The following is a 24,606-nucleotide window of genomic DNA, read 5'->3' as shown; positions in this document are numbered from 1 at the left end:
GAAAGCCCCCCTGTGCGTTACAATTGTTTGAGCGTTTGCTGTTTGTTCATCGACCGGAAGTTGCTGGTAAGCCTGCGCCAGGTCGATCTTTGCGAACCTTTTCCCCTCCCCCAGGGAGTGTAAGAGTTGTTGCACAACCGGAATGGGGTAGGGGTGGTGTTGGAGTGCCTTATTCAGGGTTGATTTGTAATCAGCGCAAACTCTTAAGGAGCCATCTGGCTTCAGGGGTGTCACTATGGGAGTTTCCCATGGCCCCTGTTCCACAGGGACCAAGATACCTTGACTAATGAGTTTGTCCAGCTGTAAGTCTAGCTTGGGGAGAAGCGGGAGGGGAACCCTGCGAGGTTTCAGTCTAACTGGTGGGACCTTGGGGTCAATAGAGAAAGATATGGGGGTTCCCTTATACAATCCTAAGGTGGGGCTGAACACTTCAGGGAACTCTTTCACAAAGTTAGGCATAATATCACAGTTTACATTACACACACCCGAAATTTCAATCCCCAACGGTTCCATCCATGCTAGCCCTAGCAGGGAGTGTTTGGCCCCCGTCACAATAAGCATGGGAAGGGTACATTTGACATTCTTAAATACAATCGGTACATTTGCAGTTCCCAGGACCGAGATTACCCCCCCTTGGAAGTCTCTGATCACCAAAGAGGTTTGAATTAGGTCAGCCTCAGACACATTAGGCATATATAGCTTAAATTTTTCCCAGGGCATGATGGTATATCTCGAACCCGTATCTAGCTCCATTGAGCAAGGCTGGTTATTTAGCAACAACGAGATAACAATTTTAGCCCCCTTTTTGGTTGCCGTGTTATTCACGGAATATTGAGAGTTACCTCTATTGTAGTCTCGGTTAGCGGTGGGGTAATTCCTTTGACCCGAGTTGCGGAACGGTCTCCTTTCTCGCGATTGGGGGGGGTGGTTTTGGGGTCGCTGGTATTGTTGTGTGGCAAAAGTTTCTTCTGGTGCCGTTGCCCTGCATGCGATGGCGATGTGGCCTCTCCGGTTGCAACGGCGGCAAGTGGTGTCGCGGAACGGGCATCGATGGCGCTGGTGATTTCCCCGGCAGCCCGCGCAGGGGGCTGGATGAGTAGCTCTAGGGTGTCTCGGTTGGTCTTGCAGGAGGAGGCAGTCGTCCCCGTTGCTAGTTAGCTGGCCGCGGACGTCTGTTCCCATGGCGCTGGGAGACTCGGCGTCGATTTTGGCAATGGTTTCTCGCCTTCCGTGCTCTTTTAATTCTCTTGCCGCTGCGTCGGCTGCTTCCGCGGTTTGCGCTAATTTGATTACGGTTTGTAGAGTCGGCTCATCTTCGGTGAGGAGTTTACTTCTCACTGTGTGGTTCTTCATGCCGAAAATCAAGGCGTCGGTGAGGCGAGCTTCCGGATCTTGAAACTTGCATTGAGCGAGTACCGTTCGAAGCCGCGTTGTGAATTGGCTTATCGACTCGGTTTCTCTCTGAGCCATCATGTGAAATTGATGCCGGTAAACCACGGCTGGTCTGGTTGGTTTAAAATGGCTCGCTAGTTTCTGTTGAAGGACGTCCCACGCTGTGGCTCTTGCTTGTTCTGGTTCGGTGAGAGTTTGGGCAAGTCTACGGATCTCTGCGCCGCAGTAGTTTAGAAAAATAGCCCGTCTGCGATCGGCTCCGGCGTCCTGCATTCCCGCCGCCTCGAGGAATATCTCGAAGGTGGCCATGTACTCGTCCCAAGTCATTTTCTCGGCATCGAAAAGTTCTGGAGCCTGGCCGATCTGGATTTTGTCCATGTTGCACGCGAAGTTCTTCCGTTCGTTCGTCGCCAGTGAAGTAGACCCAGAGACAGGGTTTGAGCAATCGGTACTTTTATTCAGCTCAGAGAATAAGTGACAGCTCAGCAAGGTAAAGTGACGATTCAGCGAGTACCGACTGGCTCTGCAGGGAGAAGCCGCTTCTTTTATACTTTTGCGGTTCCCGCCAAAGCGAGAGCCGGCCGCGTCTGAGCCAATCAGGAGCGACTTCCTGCTTGGGCTCAGACAGCGCTGGAAAAGAGGAACAAACTATTTACAGCGTTACAAGGTAGCCATTTCAGGATACAACAGTATGGATGCATATTGGAGAAAAATATGCCCATGTCACACCAACACTCCACAGTCTGCATTGGTTGCCGATCAGTTTCCGGTCACAATTCAAAGTGTTGGTTATGACCCATAAAGCCCTTCATGGCACCAGAACAGATTATCTCTGGGACCGCCTTCTGCCGCACGAATCCCAGTGACCAGTTAGGTCCCACAGAGTGGGCCTTCTCCGGGTCCCGTCAACTAAACAATGCCGTTTGGCGGGACCCAGGGGAAGAGCCTTCTCTGTGGCGGCCCCGGCCCTCTGGAACCAACTCCCCCCAGAGATTAGAATAGCCCCCACCCTCCTTGCCTTTCATAAGCTCCTTAAAACCCACCTCTGCCATCAGGCATGGGGGAACTGAGATATTCTTTCCCCCTAGGCTTCTACAATTTATGCATGGTATGTTTGTATGTATGATTGGTTTTATAACAAGGGTTTTTAGCTGTTTTTAGTATTGGATTGTCACATGTTGTTTTTACCACTGTTGTTAGCCGCCCCGAGTTCACGGAGAGGGGCGGCATACGAATCCAATAAATAAATAAATAAATAAATAAAAACTATAAAAACTTTTAGAAAAAAACCAAATAGATGCTGCCTTCAAACAGGAAAAAAAAAACAGTGGCTCCCCTTGGCCAATGGGGGGAAACACTCTGCATATGCTCAGAGGGCTCACTGACTCTCCCCCCCCCCACCTCATCCTTCCTATCTTGCAGGAGGTGAAGATGTCTACTATCGTTATGTCATTCTTCCCTACGGCCGTCACGGAAGAAAAGCTCCAGGAATCCAAGGAAAAAACCATCACTCGTATTTTTGGGACAACGAGGACTTTGCTGAAGGTTAAAGACCCCCAAAGAGCAGGAGATTTTCAGGGCATTTTGAAGAGGAAAATCGATGAGCAGTATGTGTTTAATCTTCTCCTACCCCAAAACACAGATCATTGAACAATCCGCTAATTTGCTTTCATTTTGACAGCTTGGCTTCAAACTGGGCGAGGTTTGTATTGACGGAGACAATTGTGTCGGGGTGTCATGAAAAAAAACACAGAAGAGTCCTCGACATATGATTTCAAAATTTCTGTTTTTAATTGAGATCACTGTTAACTGAGGTTTGCTTCATTTTGCGACGGTTCTTGCCGCAATCGTAAAGTTTCCTTCTTGTTTTCTCCCTGGTTTTCTTTTTTCCTTGGTCATTTTATTTTTTGTGTTTTTGTAACATTTGATGTTTTTTTTAAATCTGCCTTGTTATTGCTTTGTTTTTTTTACGGGTGTGAGCTGCAAACATCTATCTGCCTGTCCTAAATCTTTGGAAAGGACTTGATAGGTAGATAGAAATGGCAAAGCCAAACTGAACATCTGGCTGACTGTGCAATGGACCAATAACAACAACAACAACAACAACAATAATCATCATCATACATACATATATACATACGAAAATACATCACACAGACGCTTGGGAAGTGTTCGACTTGTGATATTGTGATACAAAATCCAGGATATCAATTTCATTTGCTCTGTATTACTGTTTTTTGTGAATAAAATAATAATAATAACAACAACAATAATACATACATACATACATACATACGTACGAAAATACATCATACAGACACTTGGGAAGTGTTTGACTTGTGATATTGTGATACAAAATCCAGGATATCAGTTTTTTTGGATTTTTCTTTTCTTTTTCTTTTCTACAGTTGCCAACAAGGTCATCTCTACTTCTCTGAAGGGGAATGGGAGAAAGCCATCACTTGCTACACGAAAGCCCTGAATCTGGATCCCAACAAGGTGAGTCCCATTGGGAGTGGGCAGCAGAGAAGTAAAAGAAAGAAAGAAAGAAAGAAAGAAAGAAAGAAAGAAAGAAAGAAAGAAAGAAGGAAGGAAGGAAGGAAGGAAGGAAAGATAAGAGAAAGTGAGAAAGAGGGAAAGAAAGAGAGAGAGAAGAGAGGCTCTAGGCCCAGGAGAGAGAGAAAGTCAGGGGAAAGAAAGAAAGAAGGAAAGATAAGAGAGAGAGAGAAAGAAAGAGAGAGAGAAGAGAGGCTCTAGGCCCAGGAGAAAGAGAAGGACAGGGGAAAGAAAGAAAGAAAGAAAGAAAGAAAGGAGGGGGAAGGAGGGAAGAAAGATAAGAGAAAGAGAGAAAGAAAGAAAGAAAGAAAGAAAGAAAGAAAGAAAGAAAGAGAGGCTTTAGGCCCAGGAGAGAGAGAAGGACAGGGGAAAGAAAGAAAGAAAGAAAGAAAGAAAGAAAGAAAGATGTGGAGTGGGAGATTGGCATCATCATCAACAACAATTTAAATATAATGATCCACATTGGTGGTGCTGCGTGGCCTGGGTAAGGTATCGACCATATTTTTTGGAGAATAAGAAGGACCTTTTCCCTCCCTAAAAGAGGCTGAAAATTTGCCTGAATCTTATACTCCTAATGTAGCTTTTTTGGGGAAGCTCCCCCTCCAGCCCTAATGAGGTGCTAATGGCCTTCCCATCTTGCAGGATTTTTAAAATTGCTACTCCCTCCGAAGAATGTTTTTTCCAGCCCTAAGTCTTTGCAGGCTGGTTTTCATTGCTTCTCCCTCCAAATAATGTTTTTTCCATCCCTAAGTCTTTGCAGGCTTGTTTTCATTGCTATTCCCTCCCAAAAGGGTTTTTTCAGCCCTAACCAGGGGATAAAATAATGTGCTGAAGCTGAGCAGACTAAGGACGCTAACCTGGTAGGTAGATTCCCCCCCCCCTTATTTTCTTCCCCCCAAACTAAGGTGCGTCTTATATTCCGAAAACTTCAGTAAATGGGGAAACTGGTTCTATTGTTAGGATGGGATTTCCCATACATTCTAAGCATACATCAGCGGAGGTGCAAGACCAGAGTTTCTCAATTCTAACAACTTTAAGAGGTTGTGGACCAACTCCCACAATTCCTCAGGCTGGACCATCAACACCAAGGAGCTTCTGAAGGCCGTCTTCTATTTCCCCAGGGAGAACTTTACGAGAAGAAAGCGGAAGCCTTTCTCCAGCTTTGCGACTTCCAGTCTGCCGCGATGCACCTTCGGAAGGTCTATCGTATGTCACCAAAGGAAGAGATCCGAGAACGGCTGGCCTTCATTGTATTCCTACAGGTGGAGTTGAGGATGTTCTTGGAAAGGCTTCCTTCCTTCCTTCCTTCCTTCCTTCCTTCCTTCCTTCCTTCCTTCCTTCCTTCAGTATTCCCTCCCTCCCTTCCTCCAGTCCTCCCTTCCTTCCCTTAGTCCTCCCTCCCTTCGTCCCTTCTATCCTCCCTCGCTCCCTTCCCTCCCTCCTTCCTTCCCCCAGTCCTCTCTCCCTCCGTTTCTCCTTCCTTCCTTCAGTCCTCCCTCCCTCCCTTCTGTCTGTCCTTCCTTCTGCCTTCCTACCTCCAGTCCTCCCTCCCTCCCTCCTTCCTCTAGTCCTCCTTCCCTTCCTTCCTTCTTTCTGTCCTTCCTTCCCTCCCTCCCTTCCTTCTGTCCTTTCTTCCTCAAGTCCTCCCTTCCTCCTTCCTTCATTCTTGCCTTCCTTCCTGCTTCCATATTATCTTCCTGCCTGCCTGCCTCCTTACCTCCACCCTCTTCCTTTCTTCCTGCCCACTTCCCTTCCTTTCTCTCCTTCCTTTCCTCCCTTCTTCCTCCCCCCCTTTCTTTGTCCATTCTCCCCTCCCTTCCTTTCCCTTACCTGCCTCCCTCCCTCCCCTCTCCTCATGCCTCACCTTTTCGGGCTACTCTATCATCTACCTACCTACCTACCTACCTACCTATCTACTGTATCTATCTATACTGTATCGATCAACCTACCTACCTACCTACCTACCTACCTATCTATCTATCTATCTATCTATCTATCTATCTATCTATCTGTCTATCTGTCTATCTGTCTATCTGTCTATCTGTCTATCTACTGTATCTATATTGTATCGATCAACCTACCTACCTACCTACCTAGTTACCGATCTACCTAACCACCTACCTATCTACTGTATCTATCTATACTGTATCGATCAACCTACCTACCTACCTATCTACTGTATCTATCTATACTGTATCGATCAACCTACCTACCCACCCACCCACCCAGCTATCTTATCTATCTATCTATCTATCTATCTATCTATCTATCTATCTATCTATCTATCTATCTATCTCTATCTATCTATCTATCTATCTTATCTATCTCTATCTATCTATCTATCATCTATCTATCATCTATCTACCTACCTACCTACCTATCTATCTATCTATCTATCTATCTATCTATCTATCTATCTTATCTATCTCTATCTATCTATCTATCTATCTATCTATCTATCTTATCTATCTCTATCTATCTATCATCTATCTATCATCTATCTATCTATCTATCTATCTATCTATCTATCATCTATCTATCTATCTATCTATCTATCTATCTATCTATCTATCTATCTATCCTATATAGTATCTCGTCTGGCGTGATAACACAGGTGTAGAGACTTCTGCCTGCATGGGAGAAAACAGGAAGGGCCATTTTCTGCAACCTGCTCCTTACGGCGCCTATTATCCTTTCCTCACCAGGGTCAGTCTCTGTACGAGCAGAAGATTTACCTGGATGCTCTCGACTCCTTCACTCACGCCTGTGAGCTCCAACCTCAGAACACACTTTACCGCATGAGGAGGTACAAACCCCCCCCCCTCTGAATTTGTTCCCAAATTTTTTAAGAACGCTGGGTTTTCCCTCTACCGAGGTCCCCTATCTAGCCAAGCATGAAGATGATCAAACAGGTGATTACTCTATTTTTCGGAGTCTAAGAAATATGTTTCCCCCCCTAAAAAAGGGTGAAATTTGGGTCCGTCTTATATGGCTGCATAGCTAGAGGTATAACAAGCAGGAAGAGGGAGATTGTGATCCCCTTATATAGAGCGCTGGTGAGACCACATTTGGAGTATTGTGTTCAGTTCTGGAGACCTCACCTACAAAAAGATATGGATCAAATTGAATGGGTCCAAAGATGGACTACAAAAATGGTGGAAGGTCTTAAGCATAAAACCTATCAGGAAAGACTTCATGAACTCCATCTGTATAGTCTGGAGGACAGAAGGGAAAGGGGGGACATGATCGAAACATTTAAATATGTTAAAGTGTTAAATAAGGTCCAGGAGGGAAGTGTTTTTAATAGGCAAGTGAACACAAAAACAAGGGGGCACAATTAGAGGTTAGTTGGGGGAAAGATCAAAAGCAACATGAGAAAATATTATTTTACTGAAAGAGGAGTAGATGCTTGGAACAAACTTCCAGCGGACATGGTTGGTAAATCCACAGTAACTGAATTTAAACATTCCCCGGGATAAACACAGATCCATCCTAAGATAAAATACAGATAATAGTATAAGGGCAGACTAGATGGACCAGGAGGTCTTTTTCTGCCGTCAATCTTCTATGTTTCTATGTTTTAATACAACAAATGTAGCCCCCCAGCCTCTCAAATGGAGGCTTTTTTTCAGCCTTTGAAATCTCTGTTTGAAACACTGGGTGGGGCTACAGCGGAGGCTTCACAGGCTAGAAAAAAGCCTCTGAAACGGAGATTTCAGTCATTTTTTTCTTTTGCGCATGCACAGAAGCTAAAATAAAATGCCGAAATCTCTCTTGTGCGTGCGTCCCCTCACGAGATTTTGTTTCCTGTACATGCGCAGAAGCTAAAACGCACTGGGATGTGCGCATGTCCATGCAAGAGACACAAAGCTGCACGCACAGCGCACTGGTAGCAACAATAATGGGAATCTACCCCTGAGATAATAGGAAGAGAAGAGGGAATAGAATGAGAGGAGAGAAGAGATGAATAGAATAGAATATAGAAAAGAAAAGGAAGAGAAGAAAGAATGGAATAGAATAGAACAGAATAGAATTCCTTATTGGCCACGTGTGATTGGACACGCAAGGAATTTGTCTTTGGTGCAGATGCTCTCAGTGTACATAAAAGAAAAAGATACATTTGTCAAGAATCATGAGGTAAAAAACACTTAATGATTGTCATAGGGGTCAAATAAGCAATGAGGAAACAATCAATATTAATAAAAATCTTAGGATACAAGCAACAAGACCCCTAGTTGGGGGAAAGATCAAAAGCAACATGAGAAAATATTATTTTACTGAAAGAGTAGTAGATCCTTGGAACAAACTTCCAGCAGACGTGGTAGATAAATCCACAGTAACTGAATTTAAACATGCCTGGGATAAACATAGATCCATCCTAAGATAAAATACAGAAAATAGTATAAGGGCAGACTAGATGGACCATGAGGTCTTTTTCTGCCATCAGACTTCTATGTTTCTATGTTTCTATGTTGCAGTCCTACAGTCATAAGAGGGAGGAGATGGGTGATAGGAATGATGAGAAAAAACTAGTAGTAATAGTAGTGCAGCCTTAGTGAATATTTTGACAGTGTTGAGGGAATTATTTGTTTAGCAGAGTGATGGCATTCGGGGGAAAAACTGTCCTTGTGTCTAGTTGTCTTGGTGTGCGGTGCTCTGTAGCGACGTTTTGAGTGTAGGAGTTGAAACAGTTTCTGTCCAGGATGCGAGGGGTCAGTCAATATTTTCACCGCCCTCTTTTTGACTCGTGCAGTATCCAGGTCCTCAATTCTTTTCCAAAGGTGAGTCAGACCTTAAAGTCTCCCCTTTTTTCTCCTCCACCAGCATCGCCTGCCTGGCTGCGATGAGCCGCTTTAACGATTGCCTTCAGATGGTCAACGAGGAGGTGGAGCTGGAGAACAACAACGCCGACCTCTTCGTCCTGAGGGCACGTCTCTTCGAATACTTTGGGAAGGTGAGAAAAAAAACAACCAACCCAATTATTCTTGGGGAATCGTTCTCCGTCACCTACCACCCCCAGTTCATCCTTGCTTACTGACGATTCGAAGTTGTGAGCCACAACCAGTCTTCGCTGTTGGGGCCTGGATGGGTGTCAACAAACTCAAACTCAACCCAGACAAGACGGAGTGGCTGTGGGTCCTGCCTTCCAAGGACAATTCCATCTGTCCGTCCATTACCCTGGGGGGAGAATCATTGACCCCCTCAGAGAGGGTTCGCAACTTGGGCCTCCTCCTTGATTCACAGCTCACATTAGAGAAACATCTTTCAGCTGTGGCGAGGGGGGCGTTCGCCCAGGTTCGCCTGGTGCACCAGTTGCGGCCCTATTTGGACCAGGAGTCCCTGCTCACAGTCACTCATGCCCTCATCACCTCGAGGCTCGACTACTGTAACGCTCTCTACATGGGGCTACCTTTGAAGAGTGTTCGGAAACTTCAGATCGTGCAGAATGCAGCTGCGAGAGCAATCATGGGCTTCTCTAAATATGCCCATGTCACACCAACACTCCGCAGTCTGCATTGGTTGCCGATCAGTTTCCGGTCACAATTCAAAGTGTTGGTTATGACCTATAAAGCCCTTCATGGCATCGGACCAGATTATCTCAGGGACCGCCTTCTGCCGCATGAATCCCAGCGGCCAGTTAGGTCCCACAGAGTTGGCCTTCTCCGGGTCCCGTCAACTAAACAATGCCGCTTGGCGGGACCCAGGGGAAGAGCCTTCTCTGTGGTGGCCCCGGCCCTCTGGAACCAACTCCCCCCAGAGATTAGAATTGCCCCCACCCTCCTTGCCTTTCGTAAGCTACTTAAAATCCACCTCTGCTGCCAGGCATGGGGGAATTAAGATTTCTTCTCCCCCTAGGCCGTTACAATTGTATGCATGGTATGTTTGTATGTATGTTTGGTTTTGTATATTAAGGGGTTTTAATTCGCTTTTAGTATTGGATTATTATTGTATATTGTTTATGATTGTTGTTAGCTGCCCCGAGTTTTCGGAGAGGGGCGGCATATAAATCCAATAAAACTTGAAACTTGAAACTTCACCTTGCGACCATCGTGGCACGCTAGGGTCATGGGGTCAAAGGTCAGGCGAGGGGGTCCTAGGTGCTCTACGAGCTTGTTGGTTTTCTTGAAGACATTTCGTTACCCCAATAGGTAACGTCAACAGTGCTAGAAGGGAGGAGATAGGAAGAGGAGGAAGAGTGGGAAAAGGAGGAGGACTGTGAGGGTCCTTGGTGCTTTCTGAGCTGGGTGGTTCTCTTGAAGACGTCTCATGACCTGACTAGCTGACGACATCAATGCTAGCGGTGCTTACACCGCTGATGTTGGGTCACGAAACGTCTGCAAAGAAACCACGAATCCCAGCGACCAATTAGGTCCCACAGAGTTGGCCTTCTCCGGGTCCCGTCAACTAAACAATGCCGTTTGGCGGGACCCCGGGGAAGAGCCTTCTCTGTGGCGGCCCCGACCCTCTGGAACCGGCTCCCCCCAGAGATTAGAACTGCCCCCACCCTCCTCGCCTTTCGTAAACTCCTTAAAACCCACCTTTGCCGTCAGGCATGGGGGAATTGAAACATCTCCCCTGGGCCTACACAGTTTACGTATGGTATGCTTGTGTGTATGTTTGCGTTTAATAATGGGGTTTTTAGTGTTTCTCTTAAATTATTTGATTTGTTATATATTGTTTATTATTGCTGTGAGCCGCCCCGAGTCTACGGAGAGGGGCGGCATACAAATCTAATAAATAAATAAATAAATGAACCGCCAACCTCAGAGAGGACCCTTCACGTCAACGTTGCGCTTCCAATGATTCTCCTTTGTCAGGTGTTTGACAGCTGATGGGCCTTTACAACAGTTAATCCATTTATAATCACCAGTAATGGGCTGCCGTCCCCACGGGGTGGGGGTGGGGGTAGTAGGTTTATGGACTATTTATTGAATACTTAATGATTTTTTAAAATTGTCCTTGATTTGATTTGATTTTGATTTGATTGTATTGGATTTGTATGCCGCCCCTCTCCGTAGACTCGGGGCGGTTAACAACAGTAGTAAAACAGCATATGACAATCCAATATTAAAACAGTTAAAAACCCTTATTGTAAAACCAAACATACATACAGACATACCATGCACAAAATTGTAAAGGCCTAGGGGGGAAGAGTATCTCAGTTCCCCCATGCCTGGCGGCAGAGGTGGGTTTTAAGAAGCTTACGAAAGGCAAGGAGGGTGGGAGCAATTCTAATCTCTGGGTGGAGTTGGTTCCAGAGGGTCGGGGCCGCCACAGAGAAGGCTCTTCCCCTGGGTCCCGCCAAGTGACATTAATTTAGTTGACGGGACCCGGAGAAGACCCACTGTGTGGCACCTAACTGGTTGCTGGGATTCGTGCAGCAGAAGGCGGTCCCTGAGATAGTCTGGTCCGGTGCCTTCCTTTCCTTGTACCTTAGTATGATCCTTAATTACTTTTAAAATAGGAAATAATTAAATAGCATGTTTTTATTCATCATTTTAATCATTATCCACAACGGAACTTTTATAGCAATGAAAGAAAATTGAGCTACTTGTCTAATCTCTTATCGTACTGAACTTTGTGGGTTCAGGATAAAACCAGAAAATGTGATTGTGCTCCTCAACAAATCATGCTGTCTGTCATTTGTCCTTTTTTGTGGCTATTCAAATAATGGGACTTAATCAATTGAAAAAGAGTCCAAGCCCCTATTTGAAAACTTATGTTATGTTATTTGTTTGTTTTGTCAAGTACATACTGGGTGTATGTAATAATGTTAATATACATGATACTAATAAAAAAAAATTAAAAAAGGAAAATTAGGACAGGGGACGGAAGGCACTTATTTATTTATTTATCTATCTATCTATCTATCTATCTATCTCTATCTATCTATCTATCTATCTATCTATCTATCTATCTGATTGATTGATTGATTGATTGATTGATTGATTTGTATGCTGTCCCTCTCTGGAGACTCGGGGCAGCTAACAGCAACAATAAAGCAGTGTACAATAGTAGTCTGATGTTATAAACAATTAAAAACCCATTAATATTTTTTAAAAAAATGCACGCCCCTTAGTGACCTCTTGGTGGGTAAGCCACTCCCGCTCAGTCACATGACCTTTAAGCCACCCCGGTCACATGATTGTCAAGCCACTCCCACCTAGTCACATGGCCGGCAAGCCACTCCTACCCGGTCACATGGCCATCAAGCCACGCCCACATAATAAGCCACGCCCACAGTATGGCGGTAAAAATGTTGACAGCCCATCGCTGATAATCACCCGCCGCCGTGTGATTTCGCTTAAGAACGGCAGTTCCGGCTTTGTATCCCTCCAAAGGCAAACTGCTGCTTCTGCAACGTTCAAGAGGCCCTGGCGTTAGATCCTGACCATGTGGAAGCCCGCCTTCTCTTGAAGAAGATGACCAAGGAGGCCGAGAGGTCGAAGGATTACGCTGTTGCCTTGGCCATCAAGGGCAACCTGAAAGGGGCTTTGCTGAAGATCAACCGGGCCATCAACTACAACCCCTTGGATGAAAAGTATTTCCTCTTCAGGTACCCAATGGGGTGGGGGGTGTCTGTCATCCGATCCCCTTCAGGTGGGGTTTTGGACACCATGGAGTCGGGGACCCTCCCCGTCAGAGGACATAAACAAGACAGAGGACAGAGGGGGATGTTGGGATGGAGAAGAGCTTCCTTTGCTAGCTCAGAAGGAGCACAGTGAGGACTGACCCACCCTCAATCCTGAAATGGCATTTAGATTTATATACCGCTTCCCAATGCTTTATAGTCCGTAGTTTACATATTATCCCTGTTGCAGCATAGCAAATTATGTTAGAATAGGATTGTATTAAAAATCTGGACCTCTAGCATAAAAAAGCCCTGATTCTATAAAACCAGGACAGGAGGACACTAATCTGCATTCCTGGCAATTACTACAGGGCTCAAATAAACATCTCACAATAAACAAAGTTTTCACCACTCCCGGACAGAAGTTATAGGATCAAAGGGGGGGAATTTTCATTGCCTGGAGCACACAAAAGCAGGATGATTAAGGAAGATTAGCTAGATAAGGAAGAGGACTTCAGAGAAATTAGGTGTGAATAAACATCTGCTCTTAGGAAATTGTTTCTTGATATCTATGGGAAAGGAAGAACTCAAAAGATACATAGAAACATAGAAACATAGAAGTCTGACGGCAGAAAAAGACCTCATGGTCCATCTAGTCTGCCCTTATACTATTTTCTGTATTTTATCTTAGGGTGGATATATGTTTATCCCAGGCATGTTTAAATTCAGTTACTGTGGATTTACCAACCACGTCTGCTGGAAGTTTGTTCCAAGGATCTACTACTCTTTCATTAGATCCTTGGAACAAACTTCCAGCAGACGTGGTAGATAAATCCACAGTAACTGATACGTTTGAAGTTGTATCATTTGACATGTACATGTAATTATACCCCATTTCCTTATGTTCCCAAATAAAAAGGAGTACATGGCTCTACACCATGTCACTTCACCCAGAGAGAGACAATGTGTCCAAGCTTTCTTTCTAGGATTCGTGTTCGTGAGTGACCCCACATGGCTGGGTTGCACTTAGCCCCTTTTGAAGAAATTGCTTTCATTAGGGACTCAGCAGCACCCACATATCCCCAACAATCTGGGTCCTCATTTTACTGATCTTGGAAGGATGGAAGGGTTGGGCATCTTGGCTTGGGATCTATAGATAGATAGATAGATAGATAGATAGATAGATAGATAGATAGATAGATAGATAGATAGATAGATAATAGATTCATAGCTGATAGTAGGTAACAGAATCTATAATAGATTAATAGATGATAGATAGATATAGATAATAGATGATAGATTAATAGATAGATGATAGATTAATAAATGATAGATTATATAAATAATACTGTATATAAATAATAGATTAATAAATAATAGATGATAGACAGACAGAAGGACAGAAAGTAGGGATGGACGGATGGATAGGAAGGTAGACAGACACAGATAGATGATCATGAACGATAGATGGATAGATAGACAGACAGGCAGGCAGATGAACATATGCATATTTACATATGTACCTGGGTTCTGCCTCTCTTGCTTTGCTTTCTCCCCTCACCCCCTGGAAGAGGCACCCTCCTGCGCAGGCTGAAGGACTTCAGCGCGGCCATCGACGACTACCTGAGGGCCGTCGAACTGTGCCAGGCCGACGAGGGCGGCGAGGTGCGCCGCGAGGCCGAGAAGCAGGTGCTGCTGAGCTACAACGACTTTGCCGTCCACTGTTACCTCAAGGGCTGCTACGAAGAGGCGGTGCTGCTGCTCAACAAGGCCATCAAGGGGGAGAAGAACGAGTTCGGACTCTACCTCAACCGAGGAGGTGGGTGGAGGGAGACGTCTCTCCTTTCGCCCCTCGTTCCCCGCCTCGGGCCTCCAGCGGGTCTCGGCTGAGGAAAAGCACAAGGGGTGGGGTTGGTGGGGGGGACGACACGCCTGAGGTCTCCGGAGCCCTCAGTGCTCTCTGAGCTGGGTGCTTTTCTCACAGACGTTTCCTCACCCAAATACGCAACGTCATCAGCGCTAGAAGAGAGTGGGACAAAGGGAAGGAAGAGGAGGACTGTGGAATCCTTGGTGGTCTCTGAGCTTTGTGGTTTTCTGGCTCATGGCCCAACTAGCTAACATTTTTTATTTTATTAATTAGATTTATATGCTGCCCCGAGTCCTTGGAGAAGGGCGGCATTATTATTATTATTATTATTATTATCATTATTATTATTATTATTAATTTTCATAGATTTTATTAAATTATATACATATTTAAAAGACATACATGAACAGATCATTGTATTCTTAATTTATGAGTACATTTATTATTATTATTATTATTATTATTATTATTATTTATTTTTTCCATAGATTTTATTAAATTATATACATATTTAAAAGACATACATGAACAGATCATTGTATTCTTAATTTATGAGTACATTTATTATTATTATTATTATTATTTATTTTTTTCATAGATTTTATTAAATTATATACATATTTAAAAGACATACATGAACAGATCATTGTATTCTTAATTTATGAGTACATTTATTATTATTATTATTATTATTTATTTATTTATTTATTTTTTTCATAGATTTTATTAAATTATATACATATTTAAAAGACATACATGAACAGATCATTGTATTCTTAATTTATGAGTACATTTATTATTATTATTATTTATTATTTATTTATTTATTTTTTTCATAGATTTTATTAAATTATGTACATATTTAAAAGACATACATGAACAGATCATTGTATTCTTAATTTATGAGTACATTTATTATTATTATTATTATTATTATTATTATTATTATTATTATTATTATTATTATTATGCCGCCCCTCTCCGCAGACTCGGGGCGGCTCACAGTAGTGATAAAATAATATATAATAGCAAATCCAATATTAAAGTCTAAAATAACAATTTTACATTAAAAGCCTAAAAAACCCATTATATAAAAAAGCATACACACAAACATACCATACATAAAACTACATACAAACTGCATACAAATCTAATTAATAAAATAAAAAATAAAATAAACATTCCTCGGTGCTAGAAGGAAGGGAATGGGAGGAGGTGGAGGAAAAGGAGAAGAATTGTGGCGTCCTTGGTGCTGTCTGAGCTGGGTGGTTTTCTTGCAGACGTTTCATGACCCAACTAGGTAACACCATCAGTGCTAGTAGGGAGTGGGGTTTGCAGAATGAAGGAGGAGGAGAAAGGGAAGAGGAAGAGAAAGGGAGGAAGAGGAGGAGGAGGACTGTGGGATCCTTGGTGGTTGTTTTCTTGCAGACATTTCATGACCTAACTTATTAAGATCATCAGTGTTAGCTAGTTTGGGTAATGGAACATCTGCAAGAAGAAGACCAAGCTCGGAGAGCAGCAAGCACCTATTATCCTCCTCCTCCTCCCCACCCCGCTCCCTTCTAGCACTGATGATATTACTTAATTACTATGAAAGATATTAACTCTTCTTCTTCTTCTTCTTCTTCTTCTTCTTCTTCTTCTTCTTCTTCTTCTTCTTCTTCTTCTTCTTCTTTTTCTTCTTCTTCTTCTTCTTCTTCTTCTTCTTCCTCTCCTCCTCTATTCTCCTCTTCTTCCTCCTCTTCCTCTTCCTCTTCTTCTTCTTCTTCTTCCTCTCCTCCTCTATTCTCCTCTTATCTTCTTCCTCCTCTTCCTCTTCCTCTTTTTCTTCTTCCTCTTCTTCCTCTCCTCTTATCTTCTTCCTTCTCTTCCTCTTCCTCTTTTCTTCCTCTCCTCCTCTCTTCTCCTCTTATCTTCTTCTTCCTCTTCCTCTTCCTCTTCCTCTTCTCCTTCCTCTTCCTCTTCTTCTTCTTCTTCCTCTCCTCCTCTCTCCTCCTCCTCCTCCTCCTCCTCTCTTCTCTTATCTTCTTCCTCCTCTTTTTCTTCTTCCTCTTCTTCCTCTCATCTTCTTCCTCTCTTCTCTTCTCTTCTTCCTCCTCTCGCCTCTTCTTCTTCTCCTCCTCCTCCTCCTCCTTCTTCTAATCCTCCTCCTTCTCCTCTTCTTCCTCCTCATTCTTCTTCCTCCTCCCCCCTCCTCCTTCACCCCACCCCACTCCCCACTCCCTTCTAGCATTGATGATATTACTTAGTTGGGTAATGAAATGTCTGCAAGAAAACCACCAAGCTCAAAGAGCACCAAGACCCACAATCCTTTTCCTCCCCTGCCCCTCTTCCTCCTCCTTCTCACCCAACTCCCTTCCCACCAACCATTCCACTCTTTTCTGGCACTGATTATGTTTATTTCTCTTCTCTCTCACAGACTGTTTTCTGAAACTGGGCCAGCTGAATTTTGCCATGGCCGATTATCAACAAGCTCTCGAGCTGAGTCCTTTAGATCCCACCCTCCGGCATCGCATCGCTTGGCTCTCCAACGAGAGTGGATTGCAAGACTTCCGGGAGAAGTAGGCTGGGATCTGTTGGGAGGGCTCGTGGCAAGATTTCCTTAGAAACATAGAAGATTGACGGCAGAAAAAGACCTCCTGGTCCATCTAGTCTGCCCTTATACTATTTCCTGTATTTTATCTTACAATGGATATATGTTTATCCCAGGCATGTTTAAATTCAGTTACTGTCTGCTGGAAGTTGGTTCCAAGCATCTACTCCTCTTTCAGTCAAATAATATTTTCTCACGTGGCTTCTGATCTTTCCCCCAACTAACCTCAGATTGTGCCCCTTTGTTCTTGGGTTCACTTTCCTATTAAAAGCACTTCCCTCCTGAGCCTTATTTAACCCTTGAACATATTTAAATGTTTCAGTCATGTCCCCCCTTTCCCTTCTGTCCTCCAGACTGTACAGATTGAGTCCATGAAGTCTTTCCTGATAAGCTTTATGCTTAAGACCTTCCACCATTTTTATAGCCCGTTCTTTGGACCCGTTCAATTTTGTCAATATCTCTTTCTAGGTGAGGTCTCCAGAACTGAACGCAGTATTCCAAGTGTGGTCTCACTAGCGCTCTATACAGTGGGATCACAATCTCCCTCTTCCTGCTTGTTATACCTCTAGCTATGCAGCCAAGCTTGTCCTATAAGACAGTGTTTCCCAACCTTGGCAACTTGAAGATATTTGGACTTCAACTCCCAGAATTCCCCAGCCAGAAAATGCTGGCTGGGGAATTCTGGGAGTTGAAGTCCAGATATCTCCAAGTTGCCAAGGTTGGGAAACACTGCTATAAGACACTCCTTACAACAGTGTGTGTGTATGTGAAGGACCCTGGAGGTCCCTAACCAACTCTGTTCATCTACATCTGTATCTTTGTTGGTGTTTTTCAGACATTACTTGCAGGCTGAAACGCATTTCTCCTCGGCCGTGGAGAACGATCCTTGGGAAGTCAAGTATTATCTCAACCGGGCGAAGACTCGGGTGTTTCTTCAGGAGTTCCTGGGCGCTAAAGAAGACATGATCAGCGCCCTCCTGCTGAATCCCAACAAGGAAGAGGTGGGTCAAGGTAGCCCCCCTCCCCACTTAACGACCGAAATCGTGTCCCAAATTTCCCTTGCTCAGTGAAACGTGTGTTAAGTGATATAATGGAACTGGAAAAGGTATAAAAAAAGGGCAACAAGAATGATCAACGAAATGGAGCCCCTCCCTTATGAAACCAGGTTGCAACGCCTTGGTCTCTTCAGCCTTGAAAGACGGCGTTTAAGGGGTGACCTGATCGAAGTGTATAAAATCATGCGTGGGATAGGAAAGGTGGATAAAGGAAAATTCTTCTCTCTGTCCTGCCTGTCAACGACTACTTCAGCTTCAACCACAACAACACAAGAGCACATAACAGGTTCAAGCTCAATATTAATCGCTACAAACTTGACTGTAAAAAATACGACTTTAGTAATAGAGTTGTTGAAGCATGGGACTCAGTACCGGATTCCGTAGTATCATCCCCTAACCCCCAACATTTTACCCTTAGAATGTCCACGATTGACCTCTCCAGATTCCTAAGAGGTCAGTAAGGGGCATGCATAAGTGCACTAGAGTGCCTTCCGACCCCTGTCCTATTGTCTCTCCTATGTCCCATATACCGGTATCTTCTCTTCTATCCCTATATCTTTCTTCTATTCTCTTTGATTTATTTTATCCTATATTCTCTCTTCTATTCCTTCTCTAATTTTATTTCCTTGAAGGTGTTCTCTACTACCTTCTTTGTGTATTATAGTTTATGGACAAAATTAAAAAAATAAAAGAGGGCATGTATGTATGTATGTTTGGTTTTTATATTAATTGATTTTTAATCATCAATACCAAATTACTATTGTACACTGTTTTATTGTCGCTGTTAGCCGCCCCGAGTCTCTGGAGAGGGGCGGCATACAAATCCAATAAATAAATAAATAAATAAATAAATAAATAAAGCTCATAGGTAAGAAAGTGAAGACAAATAAAGGGAAATATTTCTTCACCCAGAGGGTCGTTGTTTTATGGAATTCACTTCCAGAAGAGGTCATGACAACTGTCAACTTGTATTGGTTCAAGGCAGGATTAGACAGATTCATGGATGCCAAGTGTATCATGGGTGATTATGGAAAAGGATGTCCAAGTGCCGCCTCTATGTTGGTTGAGGCAGGCAGGATTCCCTCGGGTACCATTTGTTGGAGGTCAAGGGAAAGGGAGGGTTTTGCCTTCTCTCTCTGCTTAAGATCCCCATGGACAATTGGTGCGCCACAGAATGCTGGACTCGATGGGCTTTGGCCCGATTCAGCATGGCTCTTCTTAGGTTCTGTATATTTATTTATTTTATTTATTTATTAATCAGATTTGTATGCCGCCCCTCTCCGCAGACTCGGGGCGGCTCACAGCAACAGTAATACAATGTAAACAAATCTAATATTGAAGTTAATTTAAAACCCCAATTTAGAAACCAATCATACATACTAACATACCATGCATAAATTTTATAAGCCTAGGGGGAGGGAAAGTCTCAATTCCCCCATGCCTGACGACAGAGGTGGGTTTTAAGGAGCTTACGAAAGGCAAGGAGGGTGGGGGCAACTCTGATATCTGGGGGGAGTTGGTTCCAAAGAGTCGGGGCCGCCACAGAGAAGGCTCTTCCCCTGTGTCCCACCAAACGACATTGTTTAGTTGACAGGACCCGGAGAAGGCCAACTCTGTGGGACCTAACTGGTCGCTGGGATTTGTGCGGCAGAAGGCGGTCCCGGAGATATTCTGGTCTGGTGCCATGAAGGGCTTTATAGGTCATAACCAACACTTTGAATTGTGACCGGAAACTGATCGGCAACCAATGCAGACTGCGGAGTGTTGGTGTGACATGGGCGTATTTAGGAAAGCCCATGATAGCTCTCGCAGCTGCATTCTGCACGATCTGAAGTTTCCGAACTTCAGATGTCAAGTCATCTGCTACAGCTGTGACGGTGAACCTATGGTACGCATGCCATAGGATCACCATCACTGCAATAGAAGCTCCTCCACTTTGAGAATAGGGGTTTTTTTTTCATTTTTTTAAAAAAAGCATTAATTTTATATTATATTATTTTATTTTATTTTACTTAAATTCCAGGTCCAGACCTTGATGTGCAACTTGTTTCCAGGAGAAAGCCCCGAATCTCTCCTCGACAGCAAAATTGGAGATTTGACCAAAACTCGCCTGGATCGAAAGCTGAAATTATTTCCCGACGGGAAAGCCTCGCAGAGGTATGGAATTGAAAACCATGGGGAAGGTTTATATTATTTCCCGTAGACCCAGTCATGGGTATTTTGGGGGGGATGTTCTCCCTTGACCAATCTCGTTTCCCCCTCCTCTGTCGGCAACTTCTCGGTCAGCGCGGGGCCAGTAAAATCCGCAATCCCGCTGAGAGATGGTGGGAGTTATAATAGTCTGCGGCGCAGGAGATTGCCAGCCCTCCCAACGCACGAACCCCATTTATTTCAGTGCATCCTCGGTCCGGGTGGGCGCCTTACGTTCCTTAATTAATCACCGTCCCTTAATTAAGACCAGCCCAATCAATTATACCCACTGTACAAAATGAGGATAAATTTCAGAATGTTGGGCAGATTTTGGCCTGCTATCTTCTGCAAGATGCGTTCCCAGAAGTGTCCATGGTGCTCTCTAACTCTCTCTCTCTCTCTATCTCATTCTCTCCTTTCTTTCTCATTCTCCCCTCTTATTCTATCTCCTCTCTCTTTCTCGTTCTCTCCTCTCTCTCCCATTCTCTCTTCTTTCTCTTTCTTCCCCCTCTCTTATTCTCTCTCCTTTTATTCTTTTCACCCTCTATTTCTTTCTTCTCTCCCATTCTCATTCTGTCTCTTTTTCTTTTTCTCTACCCTCTTATTCTCTCTTCCCTTATTCTTTCTTTCCTCTCTCTTTCGTTCTGTCTCTTCCTTTCTCTCTACTCTCTTATTCTCTTCTCTTGTTCTCTCCTTTCTATCTCTCCTTTCTCTCATTCTGTCTCTTCCTCTTTCTCTCTACCCTCTTATTCTCCTCTCTTATTCTCTTTCTTCCCTTTCTTTCTCTCCTGTCTCCTCTTCCTCTCTACCCTCTTATTCTCTCTCTCCTTTCTTATTCTATTTTTTCTCCCTTTCTTTCTCTCCTGTCTCCTGTTCCTCTCTACCCTCTTATTCTCTCCTTTTCTCTCCTTTCTCTCTCATTGTCTCTTCCTCTTTCTCTCTACCCTTATTCTCTCATCTCTCTCTTATTTTCTTTTTCCTTTTTCCTATCTTTCTTTCTCTCTCTCTTTGCCTCCTTTCTCTTGTTCTCTTTCTCCTTTCTTTCCTTTCTCTCACTCTCTGTATTCTCCTGTCTCATCTCATTCTCTCTCCTGCTATCCCATCTCTTCTCTCTTGTTCTGTCTCCTCTTTCTTTCTCCCCTTTCTTTGCTCTCATTCTATCCTTACTCCTTTCTTTCTCTCCCCTTATTCTCTCTCCTCTCATTTCCTCTCTCCCATTCTCTCTTTTTGTCTCCTCTTTCTCTTTACTCTCTTATTCTCTCCTTTCTCTTTCCCCTCTTTCCTCTCTCTCTTGTTGTCTCTCCCCCCTTGTTCTTTCCTTTCTCTCTCTCTCTTGTTCTCTGTACTCTCTCATTTCTCTCTTTTTCTCCTTCTCCTTTCTCTCTTTCTCCTTTTCTTTCTCTTTTTCTCCTTCTCCTTTTCTCTTTCACTCTCTTTCTCCCTCTCTCTCTCTCTCTCTCTTTCTCTCTGCTTTTCCACCTTCTCCCAGGGCTCCGAAATCACCAGGATCTGAACCCCTAACCAACGTGTACGTTCATATTGAGGACCGGAAGGCCGAGACGTCGGCGTCCGAGGAGGAGGTGGTTTCGGAAGAAAAAAAGCTGCAAAAGAGAATGTACGAATATCAGCAAAAGTCAAACCAGGTATCTCCGCCCCTTGGAAGCCAAAGAAGGCATTTTATATATTTACTTATTAAACGTTTAGGCTGCCCATCTCCCCCACCCCCACCATAAGGTGGTCCTTGCAGGTCACCTCTGGGGCTTTTCATAGCTGAGAACCATTCATGGGTTGCAGATCCAGCTACTACAGAAACAATCCTGGATCAGAGTCTACTCTATTATCTCTTCGTCCAACTCTTTTGCAGCTGAAAACATCACAAAAGAAACTTTCCAGCCCATCAGAAAAGGTTTCTTTGGTCTGGAATGGTATTTGGCCAGCCTGTCTCAGCAGGGGGTTGGACTAGATGACCTCCAAGGTCCCTTCCGACCCTACGAGTCAGAGAAGAAAGGGTGGCCAGTGGAGTTTAGCTCTGCTCAGTTTTGGCTGTGAGGTCCCACCCCTGCCCAGTTCAAAAGCCAAGAGGCCAACAATTCTAACATATGAGCCGTGGTGGCGCAGTGGTTAGAATGCAGCATTGCAGGCTAATTCTGCCCATTGCCAGCAGCTCGAACCTCACTACGATTGACTCAGTCCCTTCCATCCTTCCGAGGTGGGTGAAATGAGGACCTAGATAGTTGGGGGCCAGAAGCTGACTCTGGAAACCGTCTATCGAGGGCTGCAAAGCACTGTGAAGTGATATATAAGTCTAAATGCTAGTGCTATTTATCTCCGTCTATTATCCATCATCCATCCATCTGTTCGTCTGATCGTCTATCCATCTATCCATCTATCTATCTCTACCTACCTACCTACCTCTACTTACCTACCTACCTACCTATCTATCTATCTATCATCCATCCATCTTATCTATCTGCTAACTATCATCTTCTATATCAGTGTTTCCCAACCTTGGCAACTTGAAGATATTTGGACTTCAACTCCCAGAATTCCCCAGCTAGCTCATGCTGGCTGGGGAATTCTGGGAGTTGAAGTCCAGCTATCTTCAAGTTGCCAAGGTTGGGAAACACTGTTCTATATCATCTATCTATCATCTATCAATCTGTCATCTATCTATCATCTATGTATTTATCATCTATCATCTATCTATCAATCCATCTATCTATCATCTATCAATCTGTCATCTATCTATATCTATCTATTTATCATTTACCTGTCATCCATCTATCATCTATCTTTCTATCTATCCATCCACCCATCCAATATAAGAGTTGCGTTGGCACAATCTTTAAAATGCAGCATTGCTAATTCTGCCCACTGCCAGCAGTTCAGTTCTCACCAGCTCAAGATTGACTCAGGCTCCCATCCTTCCGAGGTCGATAAAATGAGGACCCGGATTGTGGGGGAGGGGGGGGGCAACGCTGACTCTGTAAACTGCTGAGAGAGAGGGCTGTACAGCACAGAAGTGGTATACAGTGTTCCCTTGATTTCCGCCCGCGAAAGTCGAAAGTCGAATTTCCGCGAAGTAGAGATGCGGAAGTAAATACACCATTTTTGGCTATGGACAGTATCACAAGCCTTCCCTTAACACTTTAAACCCCTAAATTACCATTTCCCCTTCCCTTAACAACCATTTACTCACCATTATTACTGGTACTCACCATTGAATAAGGCACTTAGTGATCCTGATATTTATAAACATAATTATTTATTAACTAATTATTTTTTTTGTTATTTATTTGCAAAAATTATTAGTTTGGTGATGACGGATGACGTCATCGGGTGGGAAAAACCATGGTATAGGAAAAAAACCGCAAAGTATTTTTTAATTAATATTTTTTGAAAAACCATGGTATAGGCTATTCGCAAAGTTCGAACCCGCGAAAATCGAGGGAACACTGTATTTAAGTCTAAAGGCCAGGGCTGTTGCTATCACCGCCACTTAAGTCAGGTTGAAAGTGACATTAGGGACCTGGTGCGGAAGGTGGGGTAGGTCCGTGGCCCAATTGTCCCCGTGTGTCTCGCAGGCAAAAGAAGAGCTGAAGGTAGCTCGTCAAAATAAGCCAACTCTGGAATCCAAAACCGTCTGGTTAGATGCCCGCCCCAGTTTGCTCCCGAAGGAGTGCCCGAAGGAGCCGTACTGCTGGAAAAAATTCTAAGAAGGCGTCGGTCAGTTTTAGGCCTGTCCGAAGCATCGCCTCGGGACAGTATCTTCCACCCCCCTTGCTTTTCTCCCCAAAATATCCTGAATTTCTGAGTGAGTCAAACAAACTGGATTTCTCCCGTCAAATGGTTCAAAACTACACGAACTATCTGGATTTCATGGTCAGAAAAGATTTAGGATCCCATGGCCAGATTTGGCTAGGAGGCTTTGTTTCTGTAACCAAGACCCCGAAATCTTGGAAAGAGTGGGGAGAAAAAGCAGTTATCCACCAGAATGAATCTTTCCTCTAATAATTTCTTGAATCTATTGGAAAATTGCAAGCGGGAAGCCAGCTCACTTCTGTTGTTTTTTTTCTCAACTTTGAAAAAAGACTTGATATATAAAGTTGTGCCTTTCCTGTTTTTTTTTTGTTGTTGTTTAAATAAAGCAACCTTTGGAAGAGCTTAAGATATGTCCAGGTTTTTCACATTTGTTGTGTGTTCAATTCAGCACCAAACCTGAATAAGAAGGGGCTGCGGGTATTTTTCTGCACACAGCTCCTGGCTGCCCCTCTATTATAATAACAACAGAGTTGGAAGGGACCTTGGAGGTCTTCTAGTCCAACCCCCTGCTTAGGCAGGAAAGCCTACACCACTTCAGACAAATGATTATCCGATATCT

At 43.9% G+C, this 24,606-nt stretch overlaps 1 protein-coding gene across 2 annotated transcripts in view; it reads left to right on the top strand.

Annotated features, from left to right (window-relative positions):
• The window catches only part of TTC16 (tetratricopeptide repeat domain 16), a 30,048-nt gene extending 5,653 nt beyond the window's left edge, over positions 1-24,395 (top strand). For both annotated transcript variants that reach the window (XM_070758802.1, XM_070758801.1), the window contains exons 2-13: positions 2,815-2,999; positions 3,801-3,891; positions 5,070-5,210; positions 6,654-6,754; positions 8,773-8,902; positions 12,291-12,505; positions 14,092-14,339; positions 16,807-16,948; positions 17,816-17,981; positions 20,059-20,192; positions 21,715-21,868; positions 23,810-24,395. In XM_070758802.1, coding sequence (XP_070614903.1) covers positions 2,824-2,999; positions 3,801-3,891; positions 5,070-5,210; positions 6,654-6,754; positions 8,773-8,902; positions 12,291-12,505; positions 14,092-14,339; positions 16,807-16,948; positions 17,816-17,981; positions 20,059-20,192; positions 21,715-21,868; positions 23,810-23,941 — 1,830 coding nt within the window. In that variant the 5' untranslated portion in view covers positions 2,815-2,823 and the 3' untranslated portion in view covers positions 23,942-24,395. The remainder of the gene's footprint in view (positions 1-2,814; positions 3,000-3,800; positions 3,892-5,069; positions 5,211-6,653; positions 6,755-8,772; positions 8,903-12,290; positions 12,506-14,091; positions 14,340-16,806; positions 16,949-17,815; positions 17,982-20,058; positions 20,193-21,714; positions 21,869-23,809) is intronic.
• The last annotated feature ends 211 nt before the right edge of the window (positions 24,396-24,606 follow it).

Source organism: Erythrolamprus reginae, chromosome 8, assembly GCF_031021105.1.
Source record: "Erythrolamprus reginae isolate rEryReg1 chromosome 8, rEryReg1.hap1, whole genome shotgun sequence".
Lineage (NCBI taxonomy): Eukaryota > Metazoa > Chordata > Lepidosauria > Squamata > Dipsadidae > Erythrolamprus > Erythrolamprus reginae.
Note: the sequence above shows the minus strand (reverse complement) of the source record. Positions and strands in the feature narration are given on the sequence as shown.